General features: G+C 41.8%; 1 protein-coding gene across 1 annotated transcript; it reads left to right on the forward strand.

Moving 5' to 3' along the window:
- Positions 1-579: 579 nt before the first annotated feature.
- Positions 580-7,298, forward strand: LOC148000238 (isopentenyl-diphosphate delta-isomerase 2-like). The gene is made up of 4 exons (XM_087591931.1): positions 580-721; positions 1,653-1,799; positions 2,235-2,365; positions 5,653-7,298. The coding sequence occupies exons 1-4, from the start codon at positions 580-582 to the stop codon at positions 5,968-5,970; spliced, it is 738 nt and encodes a 245-aa protein (XP_087448057.1). The 3' UTR covers positions 5,971-7,298.
- Positions 7,299-24,631: the final 17,333 nt, after the last annotated feature.

The raw sequence follows: 24,631 nt of genomic DNA on the forward strand, positions 1-24,631 counted from the left end.
TGCCTGCCTGGATGCTGCCATGTTCCCGCCTTGATGATAATGGACTGAACCTCTGAACCTGTAAGGCAGCCCCAATTAAATGTTGTCCTTACAAGACTTGTCTTGCTCATGGTGTCTGTTCACAGCAGTAAAACCCTAACTAAGACAGACAGTAAGAGGGAGACACTAGCCTTTCTATGGGTGAACATGTCTTTCTGAAAAGACTATATAGAATGTCTCCAGGTCTGTTCCAACCGCCAGGCCTTCATTTTGAAATATGTCACAAACAGCATTACATGTACTTTTCCTCGGCATTCATTCATTTTGTGGAGATTTACCTTTGGGTCATCTTTGAAAAGACTCAAGGGACCTTGAGGGCTATGTTCTCACTCAGAAAGTCATCAAGATCTTCTCTACAGAAATATACAATTGGAAACATACATGCCCCGTTGGTACCTAACAACGATATTGCGTCCATAGATAGTGTTTTCTGTCATTGAGGGATGAAGGTGTGTGATGACCTTGGAGGTGTCTGATAACGAATAGCAAAACAGTAGATGGTGCTACTCTTTTACACAGGTCGGATCACAGCTAGCAGACATGTCTGATGTCACTGTTGACTGGATCGATAAACACCAGCTGCAGCGTTTAGACGAGATGCTGATTATTGTTGATGAAAACGATAAGGTCATTGGTGCAGACACTAAGAGGAACTGCCATCAGAATAAAAACATTGAGAAAGGTAGTTTTGTTTTGTCTACTGTGCAATAGTTTCTCCCTCTCCCTCTCCCTCTCCTTCTCCCTCTTCTTCCTCTCCCTCTCCCTCTCCCTCTCCCTCCCTCTCCCTCTCCCTCTTCTTCCTCTCCCTCTCCCTCTCCCTCTTCCTCTCCCTATCCTTCTGTCTCCTTTTCTCTTCTCACTCCCTCTCCATTCATTCCCTCTTCCCTCCCTTTCTCCTCCTCTCCCTTTTTATTTGATAAAGAGGCAAAGACGAAAATGAGGAGGCGACTTGGACAGAAGATTGTCTGTTTAAACCATCCAGCATCAGAATTCTGAACCTTATAGGCAGCTGCGCACTTCCCTCTAAAATCCTATGGGATAAGAATCCTGTGAGGATCAAAAAGAATTCCCCCTCCTGAAACTCAATCGTGTTTTCAAGCCCTATCACAGGGGGTATTGGATTATCTAGGTGTTATTTGTTTGTTCTGAGACAGAGTCTCATGGTGCAGTCCTGGCTGGTCTGAAACTTGCTAGGAATTACAGGCAGACCTGAAACTCACAGAGACCTGCCTACCTCTGCCTCAAAACTTCATGGATCTCCAAGGCCAGCTGAACGTACCAATTTCTCCCAACTCTCCTTTTTCCTTGTCTTTCTTCCCATTTAGACATTTCCCCTCACCTCCACTCTGTCACTTGACTTTAAGTGTCCATTTGATGCTCAGAGTTGGTCCCAAATCTATACCGAGGTCTCTTTTGTCCCAGTTACAATAATCCTGAATAAAATCTTTGTGTGCGGATTTTGCTTCGCTAGCATCTAGATCTGGTTTTCCCTCACAAGTTTGTCAAATAAATTTTAATAGCTAGATGGTATGAAACCTTGGTCCTATGAAGCATGCAACTGCTAGAAGCATCTAGGTCTCTTTGGAAACATGGAGATTGAAGACAGGATGTAGGCAACCGTCACAAGTCTGTCACGCATGCGCACACGAGGACCTTTGCCTTTTCAGGGCTGCTGCACCGAGCCTTCAGTGTTGCTTTGTTCAACTCAGAGAAGAAAGTTCTGATTCAGCGCCGAGCAGACACGAAGCTTACCTTCCCTGGTAGGTTCACAGTGGCTTAACAAGAACAGGCCTACACGATTTGATTCAGTGGAATCTCCAACACAACTCTCTCTTCTCTCTTTCTCTTCCTCGCTTCTTCCCCTCCCAAAGGGAGAACTGAGCTGGCTTGGTGTGATCTGTCCAGGAATTTCAACTAACACTTAGTTTTTCAACTAACAACATCACAGCCCTGGAAGCAAGGACCCTGACTCCCTTCCCTTCTCTCCTCTCTCATGCCTTGATGATCCTGTGAGGGCTGCAGTTCTGTTGCAACTATTGTATCTCCAGGGACAAATAAGAATATTGTTTCTCGGGGCTGGGGATTTAGCTCAGTGGTAGAGCGCTTACCTAGGCAGCGCAAGGCCCTGGGTTCGGTCCCCAGCTCCGAAAAAAAGAACCAAAAAAAAAATTGTTTCTCATGTGTCTTTTCTCCAGGGTACTTTAGTGATTCCTGTTCTAGTCATCCACTGAGTAATCCTGAAGAAATGGAGGAGAAGGACGCCTTGGGAGTGAAGAGGGCAGCCCTGAGACGGCTGCAGGCTGAGCTGGGCATCGCCCAGGACCAGGTAGTCATGTCTGTGCCACTGGCCTCAGCTCCCCCAGAGGCTGTGAGAAAGAGGTGGTAGGGCTTGGCGAATTCGATATCTGGGCAAGGTGAAATCTACTGAGGAATCTGGCTTTTGGGAAAACTCTGAGGTTTCACAAAATATGCAAATATGCACTGAAAAGAATGTCTAGGATTGGCTGTGCACATCCCTTCATTTATCCACTGGAGCAGGGGCTTGAGAGGGGATAGATATTTTCCATAGAAAACTGCTGAGCTTGCATGGTGATCTCTGAAATAGGGGGTGGAATAGTTTCTTCTTTAAAGGATTCAGGCCATTTCAATGGGTCTAACTAAGATTTAGTTGTCTAAATTAAGGTATAGAAAAAAAAGGCCAACAATCTCAACAGCAAATTGACAAATGAGTGAACCCGAGTTCATAACAGAAGTGCAAATAGCCTGTAAGTCTTTAATGTTCTTTGTCCTTGGGGGAAATATAACTGAAGAACTGAAATACACTGAGGTTCTGTCTTATTACTATCAAAAATGGCTTCTTGGGAAGAATGGCAAATGCTGACAGAGATGTGGTTAGAAAGAAAGAAGCCCTCTTATTCTGCTAGTGGGGTGTAAACTAGTGTATCCACCATGGAAATCAGCATGGAAACTCCTCAAAAAAATAGAATGAAGACTTCTATAGGAAATACTTATTATCTCTTGCTATGTGAGAAGGTACTCCCACCTCTGGACCCTCACTTCATCCTTGACTTTGGACCTACAAAAAACTATAAGGTTTCCACACTAGTACAATGTCTTTGGAACCAATAGTAGTAGATTTCAATGAGACATGGAATAAAAGCCCAACTGACCGAAGCCATCGTGTTAGAATATGTCAGGAGAGCAATGTGGAATGACCAACTCTTACCTGGGCTTTATGCGTGGTCTACCCTGAACTTCGTAGAGAAAGAGTTTACAAAGGTACCAGGTGGTTTGTCTGGTTTTGGTTTGGAAAACATGTTGTACATTGGCACAAGAGCATCCTGGAGACTGAGAAATGAGTCCTAGGCAGACAGTAGTAGCCAGGTTGAGATTAAAGGGATTGCTTAAATAGGTGTGTCATTACCCAGTTTAGTAAAAAGGATAAGTTGACAGAAGCTGATCTGGCAGAAAGAGCAGAGCCAAGGTTAGACACGCGGCACCAATCCATGGTTGAACTCCTTCAAACCACCCTTTCCCAGAGCTGCTCCAAGAAATCAAAATGACTGTGGTGGAGAAGACCTAAACCAGACAGAAATCCACAGGGTTGTTAACTCCTTGGCTCACGCTGAAGAGTTTAAGGGACTTTTTTCTCTTAAAGTTTTTTTTTAGGGAATCTTGGAGTCTCCCTTTCCAACTGAAGCAGGGGGTTATTGCAAGCAAGAAACTTCATGTTTATTATAAAAAAAATCAAATTATCACCACATAGGAAAAAGGTTCTAGGTGGACTAAAAGATAAAGAATTTCAGTGTTGAAAATCCATACAAGTTCGTATACTAAAGTGATCATGAGTATCCCCAACGGACAACAGCAGGCCCCTTACAGTTCTTGCATGTGGAATGCCATATTACTTGCCAAGAGAAACATGACATGGCAAACATGTATGACTTACACCACGCCGTGTCTACTGGTTTACCTCATAATGACTCAGGAACAGAGGACTCTCATCCACAGCAAGGGCCTGGGAGTGATTACGGAAAACACGCCAACACTACATGGACAATGACTTTTGGAAGTACGTGGTAAATTTGTCCAACGTATCAACACAGCTTTGAATGTTGATCAGCATTTTACGAGTGCTCTAGATAAGGCCTCTGAGTCCTTTGTAAATTTCTGAGGACTCAAGTCTGTTTGCAAAGTGCATGAAGCACTTGCCACGAGCTGAGACAACTGGCTAAAGAAGTCAGCAAGGATAGAGAAGGCAGAGGAGGACAGATTAAACAGCTCTGTCACCGATTAAATCTATTGATGATAAATATGTCTTCCAAAGTTTTAATGAAATAATTATTGGCAAAATCAAGACACAGTAGTAGGTTGAAGAACTGTCTTTTAAATAGCAGTCCTTCAGGCTGGCTCGGGGCCTCTCGATAAGGCTTCCTCTTCCATATCTGCACCTCAACATGAGCTAGAAGAAAGAGACACAGATGTTTGGGTTATTCTATAACTGTCTATGCCAAGCAGTTGCCAAGCATCATCTTCTCCAGTATCAGTGTGGGGGCCCCTGTGTTCCCATGAGAAATAAAGCAAGCCCGAGCCCTATTTAGCAGCCCCTGTTTCCCTTCTTTTTACACCAGTGTTGTGTTGTGAGTACCAAAGAAAATGCCTAGAGATGATGCAAGCTCATGCCACTCCCTATGGCACATCTGAAAACTTCTAAGAAAAATGGCAAAGAGTGCTGTGGAAGTATATCTCTCCCCTTCATGTCTGGAGTTCATACGGGTCTTATATCTTTAATGTATATTAAAGGGCATGGGGTGAAACTTAAACATCATAACCATTACCCTAATGATTACCCTAACTACATTGAAATGCCAAACAAGATGTTGCTGCTTGTTAAGAAAAAAAAAAAGACTTCCATTTGAGCTGGTTCTATAGCTCTTGTACACAGGCCCATAGGAATCCTTATACACATACAACAAAGATACATGTGTATGTTTCTTGGGACAGTAGTCACAGCACTCAAAGTGTAGAAGTAGACTGGATTGGATGTATGAAAGGTTGATATCATTTAAAACAAATGTGGGGGATATGCGTGTGTAATATATTCTTTTAAAAATATTTTAAAATTTATTTTATCATTAATTTATGTGTGTTATCATCACACCAAACAAAACAAGACTAAGAAAGACAATTATCACATTTTCTTTCATAAACAGAATCTAGATTTGTGTGTTTGTGTGTTTATCTGTGTGTACGTGTGTTTGTCTCTGTGTGTGTCTGTGTGTGTGTCTTTATGGTGAAAACAGAAGATTGGTGGTTAGGAAAGAGGGTAACAACAAGAATTGTAAAAAGAGGCAAGTGGTGTTAAACGGTGTGTGTGTAAATTATATTTTACACGTGTGTGAATATACTGTAAAAAATCCATCATTTATAAAATATATTACAATCACAAAAAAATGAACAGATCAGTCAACCAAATTAAGCTTTAATCAATTACCAACTACTAAACAAAGTTGTTAATGTCTCTTGAGAACACATATATTTGCTTTTATTTCTCCATGTATTCTGCATTTTACACCATTGCATTTGTTCTCGTTGTATCCATTTCTATCACAGGTTTCTCTAGAGGACATCGTGTTTATGACAAGGTATCATTATAAGGCAAAATCTGATGCAGTCTGGGGAGAACACGAAGTTTGTTACCTTCTGCTTATCAAGAAAGACGTCAAGATCTGTGCAGATCCGAGTGAAGTCAGTAGCTTCAGCTACCTGACTCGAGAGGAACTGGAAGAGCTCCTAGAAAGGGGGGCCCGGGGTGAAGTCCAAGTCACCCCCTGGCTGAGATTCGTCGTGGAGCAGTTCCTGTATGCATGGTGGCCTTACTTAGATGAAGCGACCAAGTTCATAGAGCTTGACAAGATATACAGAGTATGAGGAACAGGAAATCAGACACTGGCTGTGAGGATGCCCCAGTCCAGCACTGAGCTCAGGGCAGACCCACAGCTCAGATGTTAGCTATGCACCCGGACCAAAACAGGGAAAGGACTCTTCTTTTCCAGAAAGCCAAAAATCATTATCATTATCTCTGAATCTTCTTTTCTTTTCTTTCTTGACACAGAGCTATGTATCCCAGACCAGCCTCAAACTTCTCGTGTAGCCAAGGATGACTTTGAATTTCTGATCCTCCTGCCTAGACTTCCTCTGGCCCTTGGATTCCAGGCACACACCAGCATGCCTGCTCGGTGCTGGAGGCTGAACCTGCAGCTTCACGTACAGCGCGCAAACATGCTACCAACAACCAATCCCATCCCGTGGTTTCTTGCCTTTTTCCCCCCAGTTGCTTCATTTCTTTATTTTCAACTGCCTCGGTGTGAGAAAGAAATGCATTGTTTTCCCCAAATTAGAAACAGAGGAACTAAAGAAGAAAAGATCCCCTAAAGATAGAGTCGATGTCAACGTTGTAAGAACTGAAGTTACACAACCACCGGAAGCAGCCCTTGAATGGCAGGCATGCCAGTCCTCTCAAAGGCCTGAGGCTTTGTGTGGAGGAAACCGTAAGAACATTAAATCCAGAATAATCTGTTAAGCACCCAAATTTGGCAAGACTAGAGTACCTAGCTAATACTTAACTTGTATCCTGCTCTGACTTGCAGCCACTGGATAGATAACCTGTCCGCTGGGAGCCTCTGTCTTCACTGCTATGCTAACTATTTGTATAGAACACAGTCACGCAGTCAAACTCAAATCAGTTGGGTAAATGAGTGAGCAGTCACTTAAATAAATATACTTTTTAAAGTAGTTGATTTGACAAAGTGTTTTGATGTCCTCAAAAGAACACTTTGAACTCCAGTCTCTAGCCAGCTGTTTTGTTTTTCTTACGGAGGAGAGAACACCATTTATGAAAAAAATAATACGGATTTTACTGTTGGAAGCGATGCCCTTGAAGCCCTCCATTGTTGATGCTATTATTATGGTTAGAATTAAGTATGACTGGGTTCATGGAGAATCCCCAGCGAGCTGCAGAGGACTAATACAAATCTGTGGTCAGGATGAATGATACGAATAAGCTCTCCTGCTGACTAATAATATGACAAACCTGTGACCTTTCTGACATCCTGTCAACATCAGCCGACTCCCTGACCACACGAATACTGTGTCCTTGGCCTACATAAACGTTTCACAGTCCCCCCCCCCCCCCGCTCTGTTACTCATGTTATGGTATAAATTCAGCTTTGGGAAAAATATAATTGTCGCCTTGATCAGACTCTTGTCTTGGCGTCTTTCTTCGTGTCTCTTGTCCCCCATTCTCTTCCAGGTACCCCCAACAACCTTTGCTTACATTTTACATCTTGCTAAATTAAACCCTGTGTTTGTAAAGCAATTTCATTTCATTTTGTCTAACCTCTGTTTGTTTGTTTGTTTGTTTGTTTGTTTGTGATAGTATCACACTATGTAACCCAGGTTAGCCTAGAACTCAAAATTCTTCCTCCTCAACCTCCCAACTTTTCAACCTACCATGCTTGGTAACTGTGGCTCATATTTTGACGTCTGCCCCTTAACACACACAGGCCATTGTGTGTTCACCCTGTCTATTAATGTATATTAAATTCCCCTTATATGATTGTCATCAAGCACTGAAACTGCTTAACTGGCTTGGCTCATGATCTCAGAGGGTCAGAGTCCAATATGGTGAGGAAGCAAAGCAGTGAAAACGTGAAGCATAAGCTGGTGCATGTGACACAAATGAAACGGAAGAAACTGGTCAGAGCCAGAGGCTAAGGCTCAGACCAATACTGAGGCCACACTTTCGTATGTCAGCATGAGGATGGTCAGGATGGACAGCTGAGAGAGGTTGAACATGTGGTAGTTGGTTATTGTATTCTCGTTCTGCCTTTAAAATATTATGTTTATTTGTGTGTGTGTGTGTGTGTGTGTGTGTGTGTGTGTGTGAGAGAGAGAGAGAGAGAGAGAGAGAGAGAGAGAGAGAGAGAGTATGTGTGTGTGTTACCTGTATCACAGTGCAGATCTGGAGATCAGAAGACAGTGGGAAGGAGATGGATCTCTCCTTCTATCCTGAGGGGCATGGGAATTGAACTCAGGTCATCAGCCTTGATGGTATCTTTACCCACTGATTCATCTTGCCCATCCCTAATTTAGTTTTCTGTCAACCTTAATACCCACAGTTGCCATGAAAGTTCAGTTGAATACCCATAGGGCATAAACATCTGTGATTAGAGATTTGTGGGCATAGCAGTCTGGAGGATACCTGAAATAGGGTAGCAAGACAGGGTAGTCCTACCCTGAGAATAATATAGCCTGTGACTGATACCATTGGCTGTCCCAGTGTTATATCAGTCCTCCAGGCATTCCAGACTTTCTCACCAATCTTTACACTCTCGTCATTCTTGATCAGAACAAAAAGAGAAAGGAAACGCATCTAGGTGTAAAGGCTCATAAGAGTAAAAGTTATTTTTCTCCCCTAAGACCTTTAGTATTCCCTTACTATGAATTAACTACAGTCAACCTCTCAGCATGCTTTTAGTCCTCACAGCTAATTGGGGGGATTACATGTGTAATAGTCAGGGTTCTCTGGAGTCACAGAACTTATGGAATGTCTCTCTATACTGAGAGAATATACTGTGATTACAGTCTGTAGTCCAACTACCCAAAAAATGGTCAGATGTAGCTAGGAAGTCCAAGAATCTAGTAGTTACTCAGTCCCACAAGGCTAGTTGTTTCAGCTGGTCTTCTGTAGAAGTTGAGTTCCCAGGGATGTGCTGGCAAGTAAATGCAAGCAGGTGAAGAAGAGCAAATCTTTCGGCCAATGTCCTTATGTAGGTCTCCAGCAGAAGGTGTGGTCCAGACTAAAGGTGTGTACCACCATGCCTGGATCTGTCCCAGCTGACCTTGAACTCAGAGATCTCCTTGCCTTGGTTTCCCAAATTAAGGCTGTGTACTACTTGCCTAGGCCTAAGTTTTTCATGGCCACTGTGTGTCAAGATCTCCATGTGAAGATCCAGGTCAGGAACTTGTGTGTTCCAGACTCAAGATCTGGATTACAGTTGAGCCCTCCAATTCTGGATCATAGTTCATTCCAGATATAGTCAAATTGACAACCTGGAACAGCCATTGCACCCGGATATTTATTCTCAAAGATAATAGCAAAGAAGTGCAGCTATTGAGTTCAAAGAAAGTAAAAGTAACAAGAACCTCGCTGGCCAGGTTCTTCAATGGATACTTCAAAGGATTAAGAATCAAAATCATGCAGTGTCACTGAGTTTCTCTCTGTTGGGAGCAGGCTTTTCTTACTGTCATTCCAAAGAGTGCACAACAATGGGGTTTTGTGAGCAGAGCTTCAGACAGAGACTCTATTTGGGAAGCAGCCTTCCCCTACATTTGGAAGAGGGACTATGACTGCATTTGGGTAAGCATTTGAAGGGCATCTGCTGCTCAACACTGCCCACATGCACAGACATGCAGAGATGACCTATTCCTGGGAATAGAAAGGTACCTAATAAATATATTGGGGTTAATTGGGACCACAGGGGAACATGGCTATATTAAAATAGTATCAGAGAAAACAGATCCAAGAACTCACTGAACACAACAGGCCAAGGAAAGGGTGTAACTCCCATAATAACCTAGTGTAGGTTGATGTCTATATGCAAGTGAGGGCTGGCACAGGTTAGGTCAAGGCCATGATTGTACAGTAAAAAATACAGTAAAAAAATAATAAGGCGGGGAGAAAGCTTTTGTAAGGTGGGAGAGAAGGGGAAGGAGGAGGAGAATCGAGATGGAGAGCAAGAAGGATGACCTAGATCCGGGTGATCTTGAATTGCCAAGGTAGTTATGTATATTCCTTAAGGAATGGATTTGTGTAGGAAAATTTATCTTATCTGAATGGACGGATTACACCCTTATCAATGGGTTATGAGTTTATTGTGTGGATGTATTGTGGATTGGGAATTTAACACATATATCTGATTGTTGGGTTGCAGTTCGTTGAGTCTTGATTTTACCAGGTAGCTGGGACCAGGGAGTTCACGGCTAGCAGAGAACTGCTAGGAGAGATAATAATCAAAGATACTATGACTAGTTCCGTATAGCCCCACGGGTGCCAGAACTGACTCTTGGGATCAGAGTGGCAAGGTGCCATACTGGAACAGCTAGCGGACTGCCTGGGTCTAAGAGGACTTGGGGGCAGCGTGGAGTCGCTGAGATAGATACCCAACAGCGCCATGTGACCCCACGGGTGGGCGAACTAGCACTGGATAATAGGTTTAGCATTTTTTAATATTTACCTCAACAACTTAGCACCACCCTATTGACCTATCATCTGACCACGCAATGTGTACATCAAAGACTGAACTACAATTCCTAACAGCTTTTCCCTACTGTCAACACAGCTCCCTTAAAAGCCCTTTGCCCCTTTTCCTGCCCACGTGGACCTGCCATCTGTCTTCTCACTCATCCCTTCAGACTTAGTCCTGCCTTTTGCCTCTACGGCTGGTCAACTGAGTTCAAGTGAGGCAGGGGTTCCAGGTAAGTCAAGTCGTAACGAAAACGTAATTGCTGGAAGGACCTAGTGACATCCTCATAGTAACACCGTTAAAATTAAGATTAGCATTGTCACTTAGGAGAATATACCAAGTGAAATTCTAAGCATCGAAATAATCGAAATATCAAATTACAAAGGGACTTAAGAAAGGTAAAATGTAAGAGAAAATTTTCAGTTGCTTGAGATAATTGTCATTGCAATAGAAGATGTTATTCTGCATTTCTGAAGTCCGTGTAGATGTGTTCGGTTCTCAAAGCTGGCATGAGTTTGATAGGGGAAATGTGGATCTGAACATACATCCACATAGTCTTTCCCTCCGGTTAGAATTGACTCTTTTAACGATGTATTTATGGTGTGTGTGTGTGTGCGCGCGAGCGCGCGTGTGTGTGTGTGTGTGTGTGTGTGTGTGTGTGCCTGAGTGTATGTCTGTGTGCCACATGTGTGCATGGGCCTGCAGAGGCCAGAGAAGGAAGTTGATCTGGAGGAACTGGAGTTACCGGGGGTGGTGAGGTGCCTGACACCGGTTCTAGGAACTGAACCTGGGGTTCTCTGCAAGAGTAGCAAATGCTGCTAAATGCTGCGCCATCTCTCCAGCCCTAAGACTAAAATCTTTGGTGTGTGTTGGTTTTTTTTTCTTTTGGTTGATGAAATCGTTTGGTTTTCTCCACATTTTGGGGATGACTCTGTAACCACTTTTGACTTTTTAGTTATCTTACATAGAAGTCTCTTATACAACATATGTCTCTCTTTAATGGAGAACACTTCTGTAGTTTTTTTCCTTAATTAGTTTCTAGGGCACCCAGTACTTATTTTATAAGGAGATAATGGGCGCTTTCTAAAAGGCTTGAATAGACTTGTGAAGAAATACAAAGCTTCAGACTATTTTGACAAATTATTGTTATTTGTTTATATAATCAGCTAAATTTCGTAGCTAGAATTAAACATTTGCCCTTTCAAATGTACTGTAAGATTACTATGTAATTGCCCCAAGTAGGGATAATTCTTGTTTGTTCCTTTATTCGTTTGTTAAGACGACATGATCTTACTATGTAGACCAGGTTGTCCTGGAATGCATAAAAATCTGCCTGCCTCTGCCTCCTAAATTCTAGGGTTAAAGGCGTATATTACCATTCTCAGCTAGGAACAATTCTTTTTTTTTTTTTTACTTTAAAATTATATATGTTTTTTTTTTTTTATTAACTTGAGTATTTCTTATAAACATTTCAAGTGTTATTCCCTTTCCCGGTTTCCGGGCAAAATCCCCCTCCCCCCTCCCCTTCCTTATGGGTGTTCCCCTCCCAACCCTCCCCCCATTGCCGCCCTCCCCCCATAGTCTAGTTCACTGGGGGTTCAGTCTTAGCAGGACCCAGGGCTTCCCCTTCCACTGGTGCTCTTACTAGGATATTCATTGCTACCTATGGGGTCAGAGTCCAGGGTCAGTCCATATATAGTCTTTAGGTAGTGGCTTAGTCCCTGGAAGCTCTGGTTGCTTGACATTGTTGTACTTTTGGGGTCTCGATCCCCTTCAAGCTCTTCCAGTTCTTTCTCTGATTCCTTCAACGGGGGACCTATTCTCAGTTCAGTGGTTTGCTGCTGGCATTCGCCTCTGTATTTGCTGTATTCTGGCTGTGTCTCTCAGGAGCGATCTACATCCGGCTCCTGTCGGTCTGCACTTCTTTGCTTCATCCATCTTGTCTAATTGGGTGGCTGTATATGTATGGGCCACATGTGGGGCAGGCTCTGATTGGGTGTTCCTTCAGTCTCTGTTTTAATTTTTGCCTCTCCCTTCCCTGCCAAGGGTATTCTTTTTCCTCATTTAAAGAAGGAGTGAAGCATTCACATTTTGATCATCCGTCTTGAGTTTCGTTTGTTCTAGGGATCTAGGGTAATTCAAGCATTTGGGCTAATAGCCACTTATCAATGAGTGCATACCATGTATGTCTTTCTGTGAGTGGGTTAGCTCACTCAGGATGATATTTTCCAGTTCCAACCATTTGCCTACGAATTTCATAAACTCGTTGTTTTTGATAGCTGAGTAATATTCCATTGTGTAGATGTACCACATTTTCTGTATCCATTCCTCTGTTGAAGGGCATCTGGGTTCTTTCCATTTTCTGGCTATTATAAATAAGGCTGCGATGAACATAGTGGAGCACGTGTCTCTTTTATATGTTGAGGCATCTTTTGGGTATATGCCCAAGAGAGGTATAGCTGGATCCTCAGGCAGTTCAATGTCCAATTTTCTGAGGAACCTCCAGACTGATTTCCAGAATGGTTGTACCAGTCTGCAATCCCACCAACAATGGAGGAGTGTTCCTCTTTCTCCGCATCCTCGCCAGCATTTGCTGTCACCTGAGTTTTTGATCTTAGCCATTCTCACTGGTGTGAGGTGAAATCTCAGGGTTGTTTTGATTTGCATTTCCCTTATGACTAAAGATGTTGAACATTTCTTTAGGTGTTTCTCAGCCATTCGGCATTCCTCAGCTGTGAATTCTTTGTTTAGCTCTGAACCCCATTTTTTAATAGGGTTATTTGTTTCCCTGCGGTCTAACTTCTTGAGTTCTTTGTATATTTTGGATATAAGGCCTCTATCTGTTGTAGGATTGGTAAAGATCTTTTCCCAATCTGTTGGTTGCCGTTTTGTCCTAACCACCGTGTCCTTTGCCTTACAGAAGCTTTGCAGTTTTATGAGATCCCATTTGTCGATTCTTGATCTTAGAGCATAAGCCATTGGTGTTTTGTTCAGGAAATTTTTTCCAGTGCCCATGTGTTCCAGATGCTTCCCTAGTTTTTCTTCTATTAGTTTGAGTGTGTCTGGTTTGATGTGGAGGTCCTTGATCCACTTGGACTTAAGCTTTGTACAGGGTGATAAGCATGGATCGATCCGCATTCTTCTACATGTTGCCCTCCAGTTGAACCAGCACCATTTGCTGAAAATGCTATCTTTTTTCCATTGGATGGTTTTGGCTCCTTTGTCAAAAATCAAGTGTCCATAGGTGTGTGTGTTCATTTCTGGGTCTTCAATTCTATTCCATTGGTCTATCTGTCTGTCTCTGTACCAATACCATGCAGTTTTTATCACTATTGCTCTGTAATACTGCTTGAGTTCAGGGATAGTGATTCCCCCTGAAGTCCTTTTATTGTTGAGGATAGCTTTAGCTATCCTGGGTTTTTTGTTATTCCAGATGAATTTGCAAATTGTTCTGTCTAACTCTTTGAAGAATTGGATTGGTATTTTGATGGGGATTGCATTGAATCTGTAGATTGCTTTTGGTAAAATGGCCATTTTTACTATATTAATCCTGCCAATCCATGAGCATGGGAGATCTTTCCATCTTCTGAGGTCTTCTTCAATTTCCTTCTTCAGTGTCTTGTAGTTCTTATTGTACAGATCTTTTACTTGCTTGGTTAAAGTCACACCGAGGTACTTTATATAATTTGGGTCTATTATGAAGGGTGTCGTTTCCCTAATTTCTTTCTCGGCTTGTTTCTCTTTTGTATAGAGGAAGGCAACTGATTTATTTGAGTTAATTTTATACCCAGCCACTTTGCTGAAGTTGTTTATCAGCTTTAGTAGTTCTCTGGTGGAACTTTTGGGATCACTTAAATATACTATCATATCATCTGCAAATAGTGATATTTTGACTTCTTCTTTTCCGATCTGTATCCCCTTGATCTCCTTTTGTTGTCTGATTGCTCTGGCTAGAACTTCAAGAACTATATTGAATAAGTAGGGAGAGAGTGGGCAGCCTTGTCTAGTCCCTGATTTTAGTGGGATTGCTTCAAGTTTCTCTCCATTTAGTTTAATGTTAGCAACTGGTTTGCTGTATATGGCTTTTACTATGTTTAGGTATGGGCCTTGAATTCCTATTCTTTCCAGGACTTTTATCATGAAGGGGTGTTGAATTTTGTCAAATGCTTTCTCAGCATCTAATGAAATGATCATGTGGTTCTGTTCTTTCAGTTTGTTTATATAATGGATCACGTTGATGGTTTTCCGTATATTAAACCATCCCTGCATGCCTGGGATGAAGCCTACTTGATCATGGTGGATGATTGTTTTGATGTGCTCTTGAATTCGGTTTGCCAGAATTTTATTGAGTATTTTTGCGTCGATATTCATAAGGGAAATTGGTCTGAAGTTCTCTTTCTTTGTTGTGTCTTTGTGTGGTTTAGGGATAAGAGTAATTGTGGCTTCGTAGAAGGAATTCGGTAGTGCTCCATCTGTTTCAATTTTGTGGAATAGTTTGGATAATATTGGTATGAGGTCTTCTATGAAGGTTTGATAGAATTCTGCACTAAACCTGTCTGGACCTGGGCTCTTTTTGGTTGGGAGACCTTTAATGACTGCTTCTATTTCCTTAGGAGTTATGGGGTTGTTTAACTGGTTTATCTGTTCCTGATTTAACTTCGATACCTGGTATCTGTCTAGGAAATTGTCCATTTCCTGAAGATTTTCAAATTTTGTTGAATATAGGTTTTTATAGTAAGATCTGATGATTTTTTGAATTTCCTCTGAATCTGTAGTTATGTCTCCCTTTTCATTTCTAATTTTGTTAATTTGGACGCACTCTCTGTGTCCTCTCGTTAGTCTGGCTAAGGGTTTATCTATCTTGTTGATTTTCTCAAAGAACCAAATTTTGGTTCTGTTGATTCTTTCTATGGTCCTTTTTGTTTCTACTTGGTTGATTTCAGCTCTGAGTTTGATTATTTCCTGCCTTCTACTCCTCCTGGGTGTATTTGCTTCTTTTTGTTCTAGAGCTTTTAGGTGTGCTGTCAAGCTGCTGACATATGCTCTTTCCTGTTTCTTTCTGCAGGCACTCAGCGCTATGAGTTTTCCTCTTAGCACAGCTTTCATTGTGTCCCATAAGTTTGGGTATGTTGTATCTTCATTTTCATTAAATTCTAAAAAGTTTTTAATTTCTTTCTTTATTTCTTCCTTGACCAGGTTATCATTGAGTAGAGCATTGTTCAATTTCCACGTATATGTGGGCATTCTTCCCTTATTGTTATTGAAGACCAGTTTTAGGCCGTGGTGGTCTGATAGCACGCATGGGATTATCTCTATCTTTCTGTACCTGTTGAGGCCCGTTTTTTGACCAATTATATGGTCAATTTTGGAGAAAGTACCATGAGGAGCTGAGAAGAAGGTATATCCTTTTGCTTTAGGATAGAATGTTCTATAAATATCCGTTAAGTCCATTTGGCTCATGACTTCTCTTAGTCTGTCGACATCACTGTTTAATTTCTGTTTCCATGATCTGTCCATTGATGAGAGTGGGGTGTTGAAGTCTCCCACTATTATTGTGTGAGGTGCAATGTGTGTTTTGAGCTTTAGTAAGGTTTCTTTTACGTATGTAGGTGCCCTTGTATTTGGGGCATAGATATTTAGGATTGAGAGTTCATCTTGGTGGATTTTTCCTTTGATGAATATGAAGTGTCCTTCCTTATCTTTTTTGATGACTTTTAGTTGGAAATTGATTTTATTTGATATTAGAATGGCTACTCCAGCTTGCTTCTTCTGACCATTTGCTTGGAAAGTTGTTTTCCAGCCTTTCACTCTGAGGTAGTGTCTGTCTTTGTCTCTGAGGTGTGTTTCCTGTAGGCAGCAGAATGCAGGGTCCTCATTGCGTATCCAGTTTGTTAATCTATGTCTTTTTATTGGGGAGTTGAGGCCATTGATATTGAGAGATATTAAGGAATAGTGATTATTGCTTCCCTTTATATTCATATTTGGATGTGAGGTTATGTTTGTGTGCTTTCATTCTCTTTGTTTTGTTGCCAAGACGATTAGTTTCTTGCTTCTTCTAGGGTATAGCTTGCCTCCTTATGTTGGGCTTTACCATTTATTATCCTTTGTAGTGCTGGATTTGTAGAAAGATATTGTGTAAATTTGGTTTGGTCATGGAATATCTTGGTTTCTCCATCAATGTTAATTGAGAGTTTTGCTGGATACAGTAACCTGGGCTGGCATTTGTGTTCTCTTAGGGTCTGTATGACATCAGTCCAGGATCTTCTGGCCTTCATAGTTTCTGGCGAGAAGTCTGGTGTGATTCTGATAGGTCTCCCTTTATATGTTACTTGACCTTTTTCCCTTACTGCTTTTAATATTCTTTCTTTATTTTGTGCGTTTGGTGTTTTGACAATTATGTGACGGGAGGTGTTTCTTTTCTGGTCCAATCTATTTGGAGTTCTGTAGGCTTCTTGTATGTCTATGGGTATCTCTTTTTTTAGGTTAGGGAAGTTTTCTTCTATGATTTTGTTGAAGATATTTACTGGTCCTTTGAGCTGGGAGTCTTCACTCTCTTCTATACCTATTATCCTTAGGTTTGATCTTCTCATTGAGTCCTGGATTTCCTGTATGTTTTGGACCAGTAGATTTTTCCGCTTTACATTATCTTTGACAGTTGAGTCAATGATTTCTATGGAATCTTCTGCTCCTGAGATTCTCTCTTCCATCTCTTGAATTCTGTTGGTGAGGCTTGTATCTATAGCTCCTTGTCTCTTCTTTTGGTTTTCTATATCCAGGGTTGTTTCCATGTGTTCTTTCTTGATTGCTTCTATTTCCATTTTTAATTCCTTCAACTGTTTGATTGTGTTTTCCTGGAATTCTTTCAGGGATTTTTGCGATTCCTCTCTGTAGGCTTCTACTTGTTCTCTAAGGGAGTTCTTCATGTCTTTCTTGAAGTCCTCCAGCATCATGATCAAATATGATTTTGAAAATAGATCTTGCTTTTCTGGTGTGTTTGGATATTCCATGTTTGTTTTGATGGGAGAATTGGGCTCCGATGGTGCCATGTAGTCTTGGTTTCTGTTGCTTGGGTTCCTGCGCTTGCCTCTCGCCATCAGATTATCTCTAGTGTTACTTTGTTCTGCTATTTCTGACAGTGGCTAGACTGTCCTATAAGCCTGTGCGACAGGAGTGCTGTAGACCTGTTTTCCTCTCTTTCAGTCAGTTATGGGGACAGAGTGTTCTGCTTTCTGGCGTGTAGTTTTTCCTCTCTACAGGTCTTCAGCTGTTCCTGTGGGCCTGTGTCTTGAGTTCACCAGGCAGCTTTCTTGCAGCAGAAAATTTGGTCTTACCTGTGGTCCCGAGGCTCAGGTTCGCTCGTGGGGTGCTGCCCACGGGCTCTCTGCAGCGGCAGCAACCAGGAAGACCTGTGCCGCCCCTTCCGGGAACTTCAGTGCACCAGGGTTCCAGATGGTCTTTGGCTTTTTCCTCTGGCGTCCGAGATGTGTGTGCAGGGAGCAGTCACTTCTGGTTTCCCAGGCTTGTCTGCCTCTCTGAAGGTTTAGCTCTCCCTCCCACGGGATTTGGGTGCAGAGAACAGTTTATCCGGTCTGTTTCTTTCAGGTTCCGGCGGTGTCTCAGGCACAGGGGTCCTGCCACTCCTGGGCCCTTCCCCACGGGAGCCCAGAGGCCTTATACAGTTTCCTCTTGGGCCAGGGATGTGGGCAGGGGTGAGCAGAGTTGGTGGTCTCTTCCGCTCTGCAGCCTCAGGAGTGCCCACCTGACCAGGCGGTTGGGTCTCTCTCTCACCGGGTCTGGGAGCAGAGAGCTGCTCTTTTTTTTTTTTTTTTTCCGGAGCTGGGGACCGAACCCAGGGCCTTGCGCTTCCTAGGCAAGCACTCTACCACTGAGCTAAATCCCCAACCCCAGGAACAATTCTTTTAAAGATATTTTTCCCCACTGTGAAGGCAGTGGCCACACAGCAAGTGAATGCTTTCCCAATGGGAAACCGTATAAAACACATGATAAAACTGATCACAGTATCTCAGTCTGGGTCTATCAATATGTCTTCATGGATTGAGAATGACTTAAAAGGTTCCACCCTGTCTTGAGTATTTGCAGGCAGTGAATGGCTGCTGGAGTCAGGGGTCATAATCCTCTGTCCAGGGGCCACTGGGAAGTTGCCTTTGCTCAAGTAAATAATTCCAACCCATGCCGGTGCAGGCGATCCTAAAACAGTTGATTACCAAAACTGAACAAAGCAGAGCAACAACCAGCAAAATGAGGAAGTACTTGGGGGTGGGGCATCTCATTGAGAGAAAAAAGAAGTCCTGTGGGAGAGGAAGGAGACCAGAGGACAAGGGGAGAGGGGCTACAATCAAACGCCTCTCTGTGTGCATGGGTGTTTGTGAAAGTGTGAACAAATAAGTAAATAAAATCTTTAAAAAGAAAAAAAAACTGATCACAGATCTCTGTGTATCATTTCTCAAAAAAAGAAAGAAATTACTTCTCTAAACCAGTTTCTTTTCTTTAAACATTACTAATAATGAATGGATATTGCTGTAAACAAGAGAACCAAGAATGAACTTATCTCAGAGTATTGAATTTTGGCTGTATAGTTTTTAATAACATGTATATCACACGCGACTTAATTATAACCGTGTCCACTTTCTTTAAGACCAATTCCCAACAATCCTTCTACAGCTCACTTTAGTCTTCTCATTGCTCCACCAACTCCTATTTTAGAACAATCTCTACCTCATCATACAAAGTCCTTTGTCATTCAAAGCAGCTTCCTTATTTTATTACCTTTGTTTTGCCAAAAGTATATGTCATGCGTATAACCTTTACATCTCTTCTTTTCTCATTTGGTGGTCGCTTTCTTCCTTATTATCATCAAGGTTATGGGTTTAAAGACATAAAATACTTCTCTAAAACAAAACAAAACCCAAAATATATTCTAAATAACAGCCTAGGAAGCTGTACCTGGAGCGGAGAAAGCATGTATACTGTACCTTAGCTATCTAACAAGTGTGTTCAAGTAAAGCATAGAAATAGTCATGCTTCCTTAACAATTCTGTTTGTTAGAGACTTAAGTCGTTATAAGTCTCATTTTTCATTTGGGCTTCTGAGGCATCCAAAGCAGGGTAAGACCGGCCTTTCCATCTGCATCCTTTTGACAGCAGAGCAAAGACTACATCGTGAGCAGAAGCTCTTATCTCCCAGAAGTCAGTTTATCTATCAAGTAATAGCAACCGTTTGGATGTTCTCGTGGAACCAGAATTCATATAAGGATCCTGGAGACAACACCTTGACAAGAACTGTCCAATTACACACACACCACACACATAGACACAAACACATAGACACACATACAACACACAAACACACAGATACACATACAACACACAGACATACACACAACACAGAGAGACACACAAACACACACAAACATATAGACACACACACACACACACACACACACACACACTTTTTTCCCAAGACATTGTTTCTGTGTCAAATCCTAGCTGTCCTAAGACTTGCTTTATAGACCCAAGTGTTGGGATCAAAGCATGTGCCACCACACCCAGCTTTATGCTTTATCTTTTAAGAGAAAATACTAGACAATGGGGAGACCCTTCATGCCCTGGATTGACAGAATCAATATTATAAAAATGGCTATATTTCCAAAATCAATATATAGATCTAATGCAATAAAAAACAAAACTCCAATGTAATATTTCATGGGTCTAGAAAAGGCAACCCAAGAATTCATATGGATACACAAAAGACAACAAATACACAAAGCAATCCTCAAGGTGAAACCACAGCTGGAGGCATGAGAATACCCTACTTCAAACTTTACTAGAGCTAGATTGACAAAGACAACCTGATAAAACCAGTCAGACCAAGGGAACAGAGCAGAGGACCTGGGAATTATCTGAAAAGGCTACAGACATTTTAAAAGTTTCTGACATCATAGGACCTATCAGCAGAGCAAACGGACAGCTCACAGAATGCCTGGATATCTTCACCGGCTACACCAGAAGCTAATATCCAGAATTTACAAAGAACTACATAAGTCAAATGTACCAAGGAAACAAAACTGTCAATTAACAAGTAGGCTAATAAAATGGAGTGTTTTCAAAAGAAGAAACATAAAAGACCATTGACTATACTTAGAAATGCCGGGGGCTGGAGAGATGGCTCAGTGGTTAAAAGCATTGGCTGCACTTCCAGAGGTCCTGAGTTCAATCCTCAGCAACCACATGGTGGCTCACGACCATCTATAATGTGATCTGGTGCCCTCTTCTGGCATGCAGGTGTACATGCAGATACAGCACTCAATTACTACATAAATAAACATTTTTTTTTAAAAAATATACAATTAAAGTAGAACTACAGCATGACCCAGGTTTCACTTCCAGGGCATATACCCAGTGTCTTAGGGTTTTATTGCTGTGAACAGACACCATGATCAATGTGAGTTTTATAAAGGACAACATTTGATTAGGGCTGGCTTACAGGATCAAAGGTTCCGTCCATCATCATCAAGACAGGCATGGTGCAGGAGGAGCAGAGTTCTACATCTTCACCTGAAGGAAGCCAGGAGCAGACTGAGCATCCTCAGGCAGCTAGGAGGGGGTCTCCAAGTCCACCCCCACAGTAACACACTTCCTCCAACAAGGCCACACCTTCTAGTAGTAGTGCTCCCTGGGCCAAACATATGCAAACCATCACACCCAGGGACCTCTATTTTCTACCATAGTGATGCTGCATATCCATGTTTATTACAACACCAAGGAAATGGAACCAACCTCGATGTCTACTCACAGATTAATCAATTGATGAAAATGTGGTATCTATGCAAAATGGGATATTAGTTAGTTACAAAGGGAATGAATTTTCCAGAAAAATGGATGATCTTGGAAAGTGTGATAGTAAGCAAAGTAACCCAAATTCAGAAAAAACAAAACAAAACAAAACAAAACAAAAAAACAAAAACAAGTGCCGTCCCTCATGTGTGGTTCCTAGACAATGATGATCCATTTTTATATGTAAACAACTGTGTTGGTAGAGTCTAGTGTTGAGAAGAGAGATCACAAGGAGTGGAATCAGGTGGTCAAAGGATGAGATGCACAGGAAAGGACACACAAGTCATGAAAGAGGATAGAAAGCTAATTATGCTTCTTGATTGTTTCTTTCAACTCTGTCAGCTTTTTTTTCTTTTTCATGGAGGACCAGTGCATTAAAGCATAATAAACAGAGAAGGTGTGAAACTCTGAGTGAGGCTCCAGGCCCTCTGACCAGCTGTCCTGACTGTAGAGAGGGCCATTGGGATGCACAGGACTTGCGTATGTATCTGACTGAGTACCTCACTTAGAGCTGTGTGACCTTTGCGAGTTCTTTATAAAGTGATTCTTAAAATTTAATTTTAAAAACTCATGTTGACACCCCAAAGAAAGATCTGAGAGCATCAGGCATGTGTTGTTTTCTAGACGTGGTCACATTGATGAAATAGCCTCTCTTTTTTGGTCTCTTCCCATGCTGTCTCTTGAACAGGGGAGGTAGACAGCCAAACTTAAGGAGTCAGGCTGCTGGCTTTGGATCCTTTCCTCTTGAAACCGCACTTTTGCTATAATCTGAATAGAATTGAGCTTAACTTAGCAATTATAATTTATGATAGCCTATAAGTGATATTTAAAAACTAAACACATACAGACACATAAATTTGAACCGTTATAAGTAAAGCTAGATTTTTCCAAACCTATCAAAACGCAGCCATAGTGTCCCATACATTTAATCCAAGCACTTGGGAGGAAGAAGCAGGCAGATCTCTGTGATTTCAAAGCCAGCCTGGTCTGTACACAAGTTCAAGACAGCCAGAGCTGTGTAATGAGACCTGTCTCAAAAATGAACCAGATCAAACAAAAACATCAAAAATCTCATAGCTTTTATTTGGATTTTTCTCATTGGCAGTTCTAAGCTGTTTATCTGATTTTTTTCTTAAATGGTTAGGAATACCTTGTCAAGAGCTGGAGAGAAGGTTCAGTGGTTAAGAGCTCTGACTGCTCTTAACCAGAGGCCCTGAGTTCAATTACAGCCATCTGTAATGAGATCTGGTGCCCTCTCCTGGTGGGTCTGAAGACAGCTAGAGTGTTCTTATATATAGTAAATAAATAAATAAATATTTTTTTTAAAAAGGAAGACCTTGTCAATTTTATACATTGAAAAGTATGACTCCATATGAATAAGGCTGAAGAGTTTTGACTTTCAAAGACAGAGAGACTTACAGGAAGCAGGAAGGTACCCAAACCTGGGCCACACCTTCTGGTGGCAACGTACACAAAAGCACCTGGGAGAGGGAAACTTGGCGTTTGCCCTGCTTGGCCTCACTCTACGGGCAAGCATCGTCCAGTTGCTGAGACATTCCGCCATCCGTATTAGAACAACTTCTTCTGGATTCCAATGTATCCTCCACACATGCTGCACCAGATCGGACTGCTAAGACATCCAGTTCAACAGACTGAAGAACTCGTAGATTCTCAACCTTTCCGGTGTGAAAGAGCCATTCGGGACTACAGTGTGTAAAGCAGCAGAGTAGATGTCTGTGTAATGACACTTCCATTCTCAGTTCTATGAGAATGCTCACTAACACACTCCTCAGTGAAGCCCCAGTTGATCCCTTGTATAGTAACAATATCTCAGTTCTATGAGAATGCTCACTAACACACTCCTCAGTGAAGCCCCAGTTGATCCCTTGTATAGTAACAATATCTCAGTTCTATGAGAATGCTCACTAACACACTCCTCAGTGAAGCCCCAGTTGATCCCTTGTATAGTAACAATATCTCAGTTCTATGAGAATGCTCACTAACACACTCCTCAGTGAAGCCCCAGTTGATCCCTTGTATAGTAACAATATCTCAGTTCTATGAGAATGCTCACTAACACACTCCTCAGTGAAGCCCCAGTTGATCCCTTGTATAGTAACAATATCTCAGTTCTATGAGAATGCTCACTAACACACTCCTCAGTAAAGCCCCAGTTGATCCCTTGTATAGTAACAATATCTCTGAAGGGCTAGACAGATGGCTCAGTGATTCAGAGGACTTGGTGTTCTTCCAGAGAACCTGGGCTCAATTCCCCGCAAGCCCTCACATGGTGGCTCACAGCCATCTATAACTCAGGTTCCAGAGGATCCAAAACCTTCTTCTGGCCTCTGAGAATACTGCGCACAGACTTACTTACAAGCAGGCAAAACACCAACTCATAAAAAATTAATATTAATAGTGATTTCTCTAAACTTAATCTGTAGCAATCAGTCTAAGAAGGATTTTTAAATATTTATTTATGTTTATATGCATGCTATGTGCCTGCTTGTATACCACATGCCCATAGATGTTCTTGGAAGCCAGAAGAGGGTGTCATATCCCCTGGAAGTGGAGCTACAAGTGATTGGGAACAGCATGATATGCGCACTGTGAACATGGGTCGTCTGTCTACAAAAATATCAAGTGGTCTTAGCCACTGAGTTATCTCTCAAGATCCCCACTAAGGATTTTTAAGAAATGCTTAGCCTTTTAATTAGCATACAACATTTTATGTTAATATTTTCTCCTTTACAACCTGCTACGTTAGAAAACATTTCTCAAAATCTATGTATATCACATTAAAAATGATAATAGCTTAATGAAACTTTATGATTCCGAAGAATTTCATTTTATATAAACAAAGGTTTTTAATATTTTATAAAGCAACAGACCTCAAAATTAACATTTAAATAGGATTTTTAAAAACAGATTTATTTATTTTTAAGTACATGTGTACATATGTATGTATGTATGTATTATGTATACATGATTGCATGATGTATGCATGTATTTGCTTGATGCCTTCAGAGACCAGAAGGAGGCATGGGGTCCCCTAAAAGCAAAGTTGCAGATGACTGTCACACGGGTACTGTATGAAATCCAGGTCCTCTGCAAGAGCAGCAAGTATTCTTAACCATTGAACCATCCTTCCAGACTCCCATCCTATTCAATTTTTAAAAGCTTAGAATGGGTCTGGAAAGTTGGCTCAGTTTCAATACCCATCATCATGGTGCCTTACAAACACTCTATAGTCCCTGGGGGATCTGATGCCTTCTTCTGACCTCTGAAGACACCAGGCACACCGGTGGTGCACATACAATACATACATTCAGGCAAAGGCTGCATGGTGTGTGTGTGTGTGTGTGTGTGTGTGTGTGTGTGTGTGTGTGTGTGTAAGAGAGGGAGAGAGAAAGAGAGGGAGGGAGGGAAGGA

This window comes from Rattus norvegicus, chromosome 17 (assembly GCF_021556685.1).
Source record: "Rattus norvegicus strain SHRSP/BbbUtx chromosome 17, alternate assembly SHRSP_T2T, whole genome shotgun sequence".
Classification (NCBI taxonomy): Eukaryota; Metazoa; Chordata; class Mammalia; order Rodentia; family Muridae; genus Rattus; species Rattus norvegicus.

Bases quoted from the DNA above. Each gene is read 5' to 3' on its own strand.
- LOC148000238 (XM_087591931.1), top strand. From the start codon at position 580: ATGTCTGATGTCACTGTTGACTGGATCGATAAACACCAGCTGCAGCGT. The intron at 722-1,652 runs GTAGTTTTGTTT...GACAGGATGTAG, and splicing joins GAATAAAAACATTGAGAAAG to GCAACCGTCACAAGTCTGTC. The intron at 2,366-5,652 runs GTAGTCATGTCT...TTTCTATCACAG, and splicing joins TGGGCATCGCCCAGGACCAG to GTTTCTCTAGAGGACATCGT.